Source organism: Natator depressus, chromosome 5 (assembly GCF_965152275.1).
Source record: "Natator depressus isolate rNatDep1 chromosome 5, rNatDep2.hap1, whole genome shotgun sequence".
In the NCBI taxonomy this organism is placed as follows: Eukaryota; Metazoa; Chordata; order Testudines; family Cheloniidae; genus Natator; species Natator depressus.
This window is the reverse complement of record NC_134238.1, coordinates 111,319,182-111,330,583: the sequence shown is the minus strand read 5'-3', so window position 1 is coordinate 111,330,583 and position 11,402 is coordinate 111,319,182. Positions and strand designations below refer to the sequence as shown.

General features: G+C 46.4%; 1 protein-coding gene across 1 annotated transcript; it reads left to right on the top strand.

Annotated features, from left to right (window-relative positions):
- Positions 1-10,613: 10,613 nt before the first annotated feature.
- LOC141988297 (interferon tau-like) lies at positions 10,614-11,117 on the top strand. Its single transcript, XM_074954129.1, has one exon. The coding sequence runs from the start codon at positions 10,614-10,616 to the stop codon at positions 11,115-11,117; it is 504 nt and encodes a 167-aa protein (XP_074810230.1).
- Positions 11,118-11,402: the final 285 nt, after the last annotated feature.

The window sequence follows — 11,402 nt, the reverse complement described above, 5'->3', positions numbered from 1 at the left end:
TGGTGTTCATGCTTCCAGCTGGGAACATACCTAGATACACAGATGAATCAGTGTGCAAGTTCACTGTACTTCCATAGGAAAAAAGGAGCTATGGAGTGATAATTAGTCTTTGAACTGTAACAAACTGTGCACCACACCTGATCTCTGCCTCTTTTTCCTCTGCTACTTTTTCCTTGGTTGTTTTCCCTGAGCAGATAACTTCTTCTTGTGGATGTTTGGTGGAGTAGATGTGCTGGAAGAGGCCAAACTACTGCTGGGAGCGGGTGCGGGGGGAGAAGAGGGCACCAATCAAGACAGTATACACCTTCAAACACACACCAGTTAAGTTACCATTTAATTAGCTTGCTCATAACTCCATCAATCAGGTTTGTGTGCCTTCACATACCACCTCCCCACAATACATTTACAAGCACCACCGCGCCCATTAAGTGTGGGCTTCCATGAATGCTCATCATTTGTGTGTCCCACACACACATTCGGTTCCATCATTTTTGTGTGAGCGCAGAACAGACAAAATTCATTCTTGAGTGCACACCACAAACAAAATTACATGTGAGTAATGAGAGCGGGAATAGGGCATTAGAATGAAAATCAAAGCTTCTCTGTCACCTCTCAAATGCAGCCCCCAGTTTGGGGGTGTCAAGCTTCCTTCCCCACTCTGAACTCTAGGGTACAGATGTGGGGACCTGCATGAAAGACCCCCTAAGCTTATTCTTACCAGCTTAGGTTAAAAACTTCCTCAAGGTACAAACAGGGAAAGAGCCCACTTGGAGAGGTCTTCCCCCCAAAATATGCCCCCAAGCCCTACACCCGCTTTCCTGGGGAAGGCTTGATAAAAATCCTCACCAATTTGCATAGGTGAACACAGACCCAAACCCTTGGATCTTAAGAACAATGAAAAAGCAATCAGGATCTTAAAAGAAGAATTTTAATGAAAGAAACAGTAAAAGAATCACCTCTGTAAAATCAAGATGGTAAATACCTTACAGGGTCATCAGATTCAAAATATAGAGAATCCCTCTAGGCAAAACCTTAAGTTACAAAAATATACATTCCATTCAGCACAGCTTATTTACCAGCCATTTAAACAAAAGGAAATCTAATGCATTTCTAGCTAGATTGCTTCCTAACTTTTTACAGGAGTTCTGAAGAGCGTTCCTGATCTGTTCCCGGCAAAAGCATCACACAGACAGACAGACAGTCAGACCCTTTGTTCCCCCCCACTCCACTTTGAAAGTAATTTATCTCCTCGTTGGTCATTTTGGTCAGGCGCCAGCAAGGTTATCCTAGCTTCTTAACCCTTTACAGATGAAAGGGTTTTGCCTCTGGCCAGGAGGGGTTTTATAGTTCTGCACACAGAAAGGTCGTTATCCTTCTCTTTTTACTTATGACAGGGGGAATACATCAGTCAGTTACTATCCAGGAACAATACTGAATTCTTCTGAAAAAGTCTATGCCCCAAACCTATTCTGTGCGAGAGAAAAACTATTCCCATTCATGCCAGCAGACCTTGAAGTAAAAAAGGGGCCATGCTGAGTAGAGAATTCAGTTGAGCTCTTTGACAGTATCACCTGTATCATAAGGAGCAGCCAATGCCTGTGGGGAATCCCAGCTCCCATTTCTTAAAAGAGAGGAAAACTGTGTAAATATCCTCCACTGAAGTTCTCCCACATCCTTCCAATGGTGGGCAGGAAGGAGGAGGAGCAGGTTGGACCCCAGCCTTCCTCATGGAAGTGGCTGTCGTTCCATCTCCACACTCAGCAGATTCTATGGTTTCTGCACCGATCAAAAAGGTCTCTCCAGACACAGATCTGCAGCATCTGTCTCAGCTCTGGTCCCATTAGATTCCCCGCCCCAGTCCTTTCAGTGACAAAGAGTATTTTCAGAACTACGATCCACTTACACAAAACTTGGTGGAGAGGTGGACCCTCACTAGATCTGATGTCACCAGCAGGTTTATCGCTATAATTTCACTCCCCCTCCAGGGAAGAGCTGAGAAAAGAAAAGGAAAAAAAAGTAGAAATCAGCTGTTGCCACCAGCTAAGTAAAAACCATGTGCACAAACCTCATAAGACACCAAAAATACAACCCTGTTCTTAAAAAAGGTAAATATTAAAAAAAAAGAGAGAGATAGAGAGAGAAAGCTAATCGCGTCTTTCTAGACATTTCCTGATCTATGTAGATATCTGGGGTTTCAAATGAGTAGTTTCTAGGTATGATACTGATAATATTTCAAACCTGGCCCCAGGCTTCTGACAGCAGAGCTGCTGCCTTCTCGAACTCTCCAGTTGGGAGGACAGACAGACAGACAAAGGGAGAGTTTTTCCTCCATTTTAAGAAGTTCCAGCATGGTGAGCACTCACTTCCTTTCACTTACGCTTTGCAAAGAGCCTTTTTACCCCTTTACAGGTAAAGCAAGTAGAGAACAGCTGCTACGATGGATTTTACATCTAACTGGCTGTCCATAAAAGGGAGCTACCTCCCCACCTTCATTTAGCACAACAGCTTCACAAAACTTGCAGCCACCGGCCCCCCTCTGGCCTTGGGGCCACCGGTTAAGCCGTAGACTCCTCCGCCTCCTGTAATTTCACCTCTTGGAGATTCCAGCATGCCTGTCTCTCGCTCATCCCCCTTTGTTTTGCTGCTCTCCAGTCAGTTACTGCAGGATTCTCTGTCCACGCGGTGCACTTTGATTCCAGTTGTCGCAGAGTCACTGTGCGACGCTCTGGAACTACTCCATACGAAGCCAGTCAGGACTCTGGGGGAGCATGCTTCCAATCTTTGACCATAGTGTTTCCAGGGCAAGAAGCTTACACAGCTTCGACCTTCCTGGGTCTGACCTTAGAGCATTAAGCATCCCCTTTTCACACTGTGCGCTTCCCACAGTGAGTCCGCACAGGCGGGGTCCTGGGGAAGCGAAAGGGCCCTGTGCCCCAACTCCCTAGTCAGAGGTGACTCTTAGCCAGCATTAACAGAAGATTTAGTCGTCCACAGGAACACAGCGTAGAATGGAGCTTGCTATTACAGACATCGGTGACTTTCAGCCAAGTCCATCTTGGAAATCCTGAGCCAGACATTGTAGAGCTGTGCAAAGGGAGAGGGCTGCGCGTTGGAATTGGAAAATTCACCAAGGCACAGCTGATTGCCCAGTTGGAAGAGAATGATCACGCTAAGTAGCCGGTTCCTGAGCCAGCTGGGGCCGCGAGAGAGGCTGGGAGCAGCCAGGCAGACCCTGGGGTCATCCCAGCCACTCACGCAACCGGGGATGCGGGAGGGGCTGAAAGCAGCCAGGCAGCCCCAGGATCCATTTACCTGACCAGAAGGAGATCTTCCTGACCGAGTTCCCAGTTGGTGGAGCTGAGACGGTTGGAGTTGGAAATGGGACTGAAACTGCCTCCGTTTAAGGAAGGGGATGATACAGATGCCTTCCTCACTGCCTTTGAGAAGCCCTGCAATGTGCACCACGTTGGCTTGCAGACGGGCTTCGGCATCTGGCCCCCTTACTGGGTCCCAAAGCCATAGAGATGTTCAGCCAGATAGATGAGGTGGAAGCAGGGGACAATGAACTGTTCAAACAAGCCCTGCTGCCAACATTTGAGCTGACCCCGAGGCATACAGGAAAAGGTTCCAGAGTGTGCAGAAGACCCAGGGGATGACCTATCTGAAACTGGTCACGCTGATGGGGAAATACACCCACCAATCGGTAAATGGGGCCAGGGTCCAGACCAAGGAGGATGTGATTGAGCTAATGGGGCTGGAGCGATGATATGAACTCTGTCCCCCTGACCTGAGGATGTGGTTCATGGACAAGAGGCTGAAGGACCTGCGCCATGCAGGGCAGCTGCCTGATGAGTTTGTAGACAGCAGGTCGGGATATGGAATGAAATCCCGGGGGACAGGACCACCAAGAGGACCAGCTGGACCTGAGGTGTAATTACTGTGGGCAGGGGGGCCCACAGATGGGCCCGGTGCCAAAAGCTCAGGGACAGGATGAGCAAACTGAGCCCTCAAAGGGTTAACTGGGTGGGAGCCCAGCCGGAGGAGGGTCCCCCAGAAGTACCGCGCAGGCTACTGTACCTGGCCCACGATGTCCCTCTCTCGGGACACCAGGGAATCCAGTGCAGCAAGCAGAGGCTGCTACCGTACTTTTACTGGCCCAGGATCTTTGATACCATCCAGAAGTACTGCAGGTCCTGTGACCCCTGCCAGAGGGTGGGGAAGGCCCGGGACAAAGGGAAAGCAGCTTTGAGGCCCCTGCCCATCATTGAGGAGCCTCTCCAGAAGGTGACCCTGGACATAGTGGGACCCCTCAGCAAAGCAACTCGGACAGGGAAAAAATACATCCTGATGGTGGTAGATTTCACTACTCCCTGTCCAGAGGCGGTGGCCGTGTCCTCTATCGAGGCAGACACTGTGGCAGATGCACTGCTGACTCTTTTCGGCAGAGTGGGGTTCCCCAAGGAGGTCCTTACAGACTAGGGCTCCAATTTCATGTCAACTCTGCTCCGGTGCTTGTGGGAGAGGCGTGGGATCCAACACACCTGGGCCTCAGCGTGTCACCCTCAGTCCAACGGGCTGGTGAAGAGGTTCAATGGGACCCTAAAGATGATTCTGAAAACCGTTATGAACCAGCACCCACAGGACTGGGACAAGCATTTACCCCACCTGCTGTTCGCGTACCGGCAAGTGCCCCAGGAATCAACCGGGTTCTCTCCTTTCCAGTTCCTTTATGGGTGGAGAGTGAGGAGACTCCTGGACTTGATGAAGGACGAATGGGAGGGAAAGGCCTCCCCAGATGGAAAAAATCAGTGGTGGAGTACGTACTGACTTTCCCAGAAAAGCTTGCTGAGCTCATGGACTTGACCAGGGAGAATTTAGCCAGGGCCCAACGGAAGCAAAAAGACTGGTACGACCCCTCAGCGTGTGCCTGCTCCTATGCTACCGGGGACCAGGTGACGGTTCCCATTCCCTTGACAATGGACAAACTACAGGATGCCTGGGATGGGCCCTTGAAGGTCATCAGGCAGCTGAATGAGGTAAACTATGTAGTGAAACCCTTGCGGCCAGAGTCGGGCGCCGGCACAACAAGAGTCCATGAAAAGGTTACATTTCTTCTGGGACGATTAGATCCTCAAAATCTGAACACATCTTTAATGAAACGTATTCAACACAAGAATGGCCATACTGGGTCAGACCAAAGGTCCATCTAGCCCAGTAGCCTGTCTTCCAACAGTGGCCAATGCCAGGTGCTTCAGAGGGAATGAAGAGAACAGGTAATCATCACGTGATCCAACCCATCGCCCAGACCCAACTTCGCGCAAACAGAGGCTACCGACAATGTCCCTCTTCCCACCAGATTTTTCAATTTAAAGCGGATTCACCCAGTCCCTTAACTGTTGTCATAAAGACACACGTACATATGCTGGACATGGACATTAGAGAAGCAATCTGCGACGAATAAGTGGAACAAGTTTTACATTTCTACCTTTCTTGTATGACTCTCAGGGCCAAATGTTTAACAGACCTCCTGAAAGGCTTCCTCAACATTTGTAGGCAGATTTATTTGCAAGGCAAATTGGTCAGTTACATGTAGTTTCTGGATTTGCATAAGACTTGGTGCAAATGCTGAGGTTTGGCCCTAAAAGATCTGTTAGCTAGCACTCAAACAGGAAACTAAAACCTACTTCTAAAGCAGATAGCTAATTTATTTACTGGCTTTGAAAGATTGCTGCCACCTCTTCGGTATCTTCTGCCTGTCCGTAAGTCCTTCCCAGAAGGTCAGTAACAATAATATCCACTTTTATAAATAAAATATTTGCACGCCAAGAAGGGACACCATCAAGGTGAGTTCTCCTAACTCCCTACAACAAGTTACCACGTCTATGTTAAATTGAGGCGAAAACAATCAGTAAAGAAACAGATTTTTGTTTTGTGCCTTTTCTAGTTTGGAGTTTATTTATTGTTCCAAGGCAGCACAATCTATGGAGAATTAAAAAACAACAACAACAACAACAACAAACAAAAAAACCACACACATTTGGGCTAGGCCAGGAGCTAAGTAAATTCAAATCTTAGCAGCACAATTATTTATATGACTTACCAGCAATACTTACCCATCCAAAAAAGAAATTTCAAGTAGGCAATCTTTGATTTCATTTTGTATGAAATTTCTTCCAAAGGACTTATGGAACATGGAAGCAAAGATTTCAAAAGTAAGCGCAACCTGGGGTGATTCTCCACCCCCAGCCCCTTAACCGTGTGCCCAATACGGGCAAAGTAAATCACTTCTTGTTAACTTGCTGCTGAAAGAGTCCCTTCTGCAGATAGGGGTCTGGCAGCACGTGTACTCACACAATATAAAAGTGGTCAAGGACAGTCCGTCATTTAGTTTATGCAAAAGGTGATATCATCAGTGAGACTGCCTTTGAAGGAAGAAGGAGCTGGATATAGACTAGGGCAGAGATACAGTGCTTGTCATGGGGTGTAGGAAAAAAGAGTAGACAAGGAAAACTACAAAAATATCGTTGTTTCAGACATGCTGCAGTTACAGTAATGTAAGAAAAAGCATTGTAACAGGGTTTACTCACCATGATGCACTTCCTCAGGGCCAGGCCTGGCATCACAGTGTCCTTGTGGGGTAGCAGCCCTGGTCACCAGTCACTCTGGGGCTGTGGTGGTTTCTTTCAGATAACTCATCCCTCCAGCCAGGGCACAGTCTTTAGCCCGTTCCTTCCAGGGTCAGCTATCCAAACTAAAGTTCAAAACTATCTGAACAGAAATGAAAAGCTTCCACCCTCTCCACAGCTCTTCTTCAGCAAGGTCACATTCAGCCTGTAGCCCCCTCGCTGGGCTCAAACTACCCTTGCGCACCACTTCCTTGGGGCTGGTAGGGGAATCCAGTCCCAACCTCAATTCTGGGTTACAGCCCAGGGCCCTGTACTGCACAGCTACGTCAAATCCTCTACCCATATTGCAGTTTTCCCTGCGCCATTTCCTTCCTCACCTCCTTACTTCCCTTCTAGGTCTTCCAATCTGTCCCCTGGTTATTCTGGGTGCCTCCCTGATCACTCCAGACCCTGCAGGCACCTTCTGACTCCCTGCATTTTCTTTCCTCCAGCCCTTCCTTAGCTGGGCCCACTCAGCAGTTAAACCTGGAATCACCTAATTTCTCTCAGGTGGGGCCCATTCTGGTATCACGGCTGGCTCAGTCAGGGGCTCTCTATTAGTATCATCTCAGAGCTCTGGATGATCTCTGAGTGTTCATCTCTCTCTCTCCATATGTAGATTAATTTTATTCTCAGCCTCTGGCTCTGACCCTCTTACACCGATCACTGTAACTGACTTCTACTCTGGCTTATCTGTTTTCTTCTAATGATATTGGGCCAGCCAATGGTGCCAGGCTGCATTCCATGAGCTGAGGATCTGGCCCATTGTTCTCATGTTGGGCCAGATTCTGTCACCCCTAGGTTGACTAGTCCAGGCCCTGGTTACTGTGTTCCACTATGTTTAAATACAAGTAGTTTGTTCAATACAAGCTCTCCCTGCCTTATTGTGAAGTACCCCACGAGCAAAGATTACCATAATTTGGACCTTATTATTTGGACTAATTATGCTTCCATATTAGTTCAACAGCATTTCACCAATGGAGTTCTGTATACTATTGGGTGAAAACATATCACAATCACAATGAGACTCCATGAATATGTTACATGTCTTCTGGGAGGGTTGCTCCTCAGCCAAGCTCTCCCCTATCATCAGCCCTTCAGTGGCTTGGTGTGGTGGCTGTAGACGTAGCTGGAAGAGAGAGGAAGAGCATGGCAAACATCTCTCCCTTTTTTCATGTTATTTCTTCCCTCTTGGCTTTGCCCCCTCCGCCCCCCACTTCAAAGTCAGGTGAGCATTACCCCATCGCAGTCCCAAACTGTCCACAGGAACGGGGGGCGGTGACTCACTGGAGAGTCCAACAGATTCTTTTGTTGCTGCCTAGGCCAGCATCCTTTGTTCCTGTGAGGCTGGGCTGGCTTTCTCCCATACATGCCCTGATGAGGCGTGAACTGCCTCTCTGCTCTTGGAGAGTTTTTGCTTTGGCTTATTTTAAGCCATGAAGACACATTTTCAGCCTCACAACTCTAGACATGAAATTAGAACCTATAACATTACTATAACACTGCAGTAACAACAATTACTATCACATCACTATGACCACAATGCTCAGTGCATCTTGAGTCTTCCAAAGACACCTGACACAACAAACTTTGTATTAGATACCACACAATCATATTATAAGGATGAACACGGAGATGTAGGCTGTTCCCACGAGGTGTAGAATGTCTCACCATGAAACTGTTCCATTTCTTCTGGGAGGATTAGATTTTCAGTAGCTGGACACATCTTTATGAAACTTGTGGCCAGAGGTGGTGGTGGCCCTGCCCTTGCGGCCCTGCAAGTCAGTGTGTTCACCTTTCCTCTGGGTGTCTTCTTAGGGAAAGGATCCAGAATATCCACAGCTACATGCTGAAACAGAACCTCAATTTTGGGGAGTGGCTGAAGAGGGGCCTTGACCTGGTCACATTGCACCTGGAGCCATACAAACTCTTCTTCAAAGTCTAACTTCTTCACTACCCCTATCGTGCAGAGGAGAACTGCCTGACAATCATTCTATCACATTGTTTTGAAGCTGTGCTGCGTGGAAGAAGCTTTTAATCTACTTAAGAGCCTTTTGGTGTTATCCATCATCTATGACTTTAGGTCTTCCTGTGGGAAAGCCAACCACAGGTGGACAAAAGGAAGGAAAACACCACCAATACATCCCCACTTAAGCTCCCCCTTTTCATTCCACTAGCAGGCAGGAGGAAATGATTTCTGTGATGAAAGCTGGGGAAACTGATGACACGATGGCTTCTGCACAGAACACAAAATCTTTCCAAACAGTGCACCTGAGTGTCTGCATCACTTCTAGGGCTTTGTCAGACCTCCCTTCCGGTCCCTATCAGCGTGGTTCCATTACAGTCATCCTGTCAGGGCTGCCCCAAGCTGGAACAATGGCTGCTGGGGGTGTGAAACTTCAATAAGAGCGACCAAAAGCATGGTCTCGTTCATACCCTGGGTTTGCAGTTTTGCTCATTTGCTTTCAGTACCCTGCAACATCTTCCCCTGGGATTTCACCCTGGTGTGGAATACAGATGCCCAACACCCCTGGAAAGTCATGGGAGAATAGGGAGCAGAGCCCATTACAACCTGGGGGCTGCGGTAAGTCTGCTTTCTCTGCTTTGCAGGGTGTCTTTCAAAAATTTAAAGCTAAAAATCTCAAATTTCTTACAAAAGTGCAGGAAGACTTGGGAGACTCTAACCAAATTAATATGCACAAAAATGTTTTCATGCTTTCTTCATGTGACTTTTCTTTTTTAATTTCAGTGAAAATAGTTTTCTTCTTGAATTAAAACAGATTTCCCTGCCATGATGGAAACTCCAGAACAACAGTCTGTGCTAGGGCTTGAGATCCAGAAAATGAAACGTGTCCACAGGAAGTGAAGAGAATTAAACAAACGAGGAGAATTTCCCTGCCCAAGGGAAGGCCAATATTAAAAGAGAAGGAACCAGCAAAAATGGTGAACACTGAATTTCATTCTAGGACACACTTGGTAAAAAATACATAATGTGACTTCTCTGCATAACCTCCTTCTGACCACATTGTAAATCATAGTCATCCACGTGGGTACCTCTCTAGCATGTGTTACTATACTAATTGCTCATCCTGTTTTATGAATTCTTCTCAATTTTTTACTCCTGTCAGCTACTTGGAGTGATCGACAGGACATGATTTTCACACCTTTCAGCTTCATCTATTCCTCAGCTCCACTGTGTATATTTAGACCTGGAAATTACAATGAGTTAAGGGGTCATTTTCTCAGAGCACTCTCTCTCTTATGGTTTCACAGAAGGAAGATGCTGATGGTTTGTGCTGTCTAGATTTTAAATGAGCCTTCTAAACGGAGGAAATCGTTAAAGTAGAGATTTGCCAAAGTTTTTGGGAGGCCTAACCCGTTCCTCCCACATTTAATTCTTCAATGCCTGGTGAACTTTAAATATTCCTAAACTATTTCTGTCTCTCAAATGAAGGAGGTAATGAATGGCAAGTGCACTGTCTGACCAATTGGAGGTCTTTTCTGTACCACTGTGGAATTGTGGCTGACCTTCTTCAATTAGAGAACTTAAAATATGACAAAATGCCTGTATGTCAGGGGTGGTCACTTTCACACACACACAAAAAGAAAGAAAGAAAGAAAGAAACAAAGAAAGAAAGAAAGAAAGAAAGAAGGAAAGAAAGAAAGAAAGAAAGAAAGAAAGAAAGAAAGAAAGAAAGAAAGAAAGAAAGAAAGAAAGAATAAGGAAATGTGGTAAAAGAACTAGAAAACAGCAAGAAAAACAGAAAGAAAAATTCTGAATCCTTCAAGAAGGAAAATCTTGTAAACAGAAAATGATCAAAGAAACATTCTCCAACCAAATACTTAAATTCAGAGACAAAAAGGAAAGACACAGCAGTCTACGTAGGACCCTCAACGAACTCCAGGCTCAAGGTTCCACACAAAGCAAAGGAGCGTATAGACATCATCATGACCACCAGGTTTTTGCTGCACGTTTGCCTCATACTGCTCTTCTCCACTGAAATCTCATCTCGGCTCTGTACCATGCTTCACTTCCAGCAGAACAAAGTGAACAAAGAGAGCTTAGAGCTTCTGCAGAAAAGGAGCAGAAATTTCCCCTCACAATGCATAAATGAAAGGGCAGCTTTCAAGCCCACCCAGGATATTGTCCAACTTTCAGTGGCCCAGAAGGAGAATGCCAAGGTGGTAATTCAAGAGATCCTCCAAGAGATCTTCAACATCTTTTGCAAAAACCTCACCCAAAGTGCCTGGGATGCCACTTCCATAGTCAAGTTCCAAAATGGCCTTTACCAGCAAATTCAGCGGCTGGAGGCATGTTTGAGAGCACAGATGGAGAAGGAATTAACCAACCTGGAAAGTAAGGACCTCCAGCTCACCAGTCGGAGTGTGAAACAATACTTTCAGGGGATAGATGCTTTCCTAAAAGAAAAGCAATACAGCCTGTGTGCCTGAGAGATCATTCGCGTGGAAATACCCAGATGTTTTGTACTAGTTGACAAACTCACTCGACGGCTGAGTAACTAAGGTACAGTACAAAACCTTTCCCTGGAGTAAATGAATTCACATTAAGGTAATTTATACAGCTGAACAGAGATAACGGATATTTTATAACTCTGCTTATATAGGGCCTGATCCTTCTTCTACAGGTTCAATGGCCAAATCGCAACTGATTTCCTTGGCAGCAGCTTCAGGCTCTTCCTGTCCTGTACTGGAAATGGATTTGCAATTACATGGATT

Coding starts and splice junctions, on each gene's coding strand:
- LOC141988297 (XM_074954129.1), top strand. CDS start 10,614: ATGACCACCAGGTTTTTGCTGCACGTTTGCCTCATACTGCTCTTCTCC.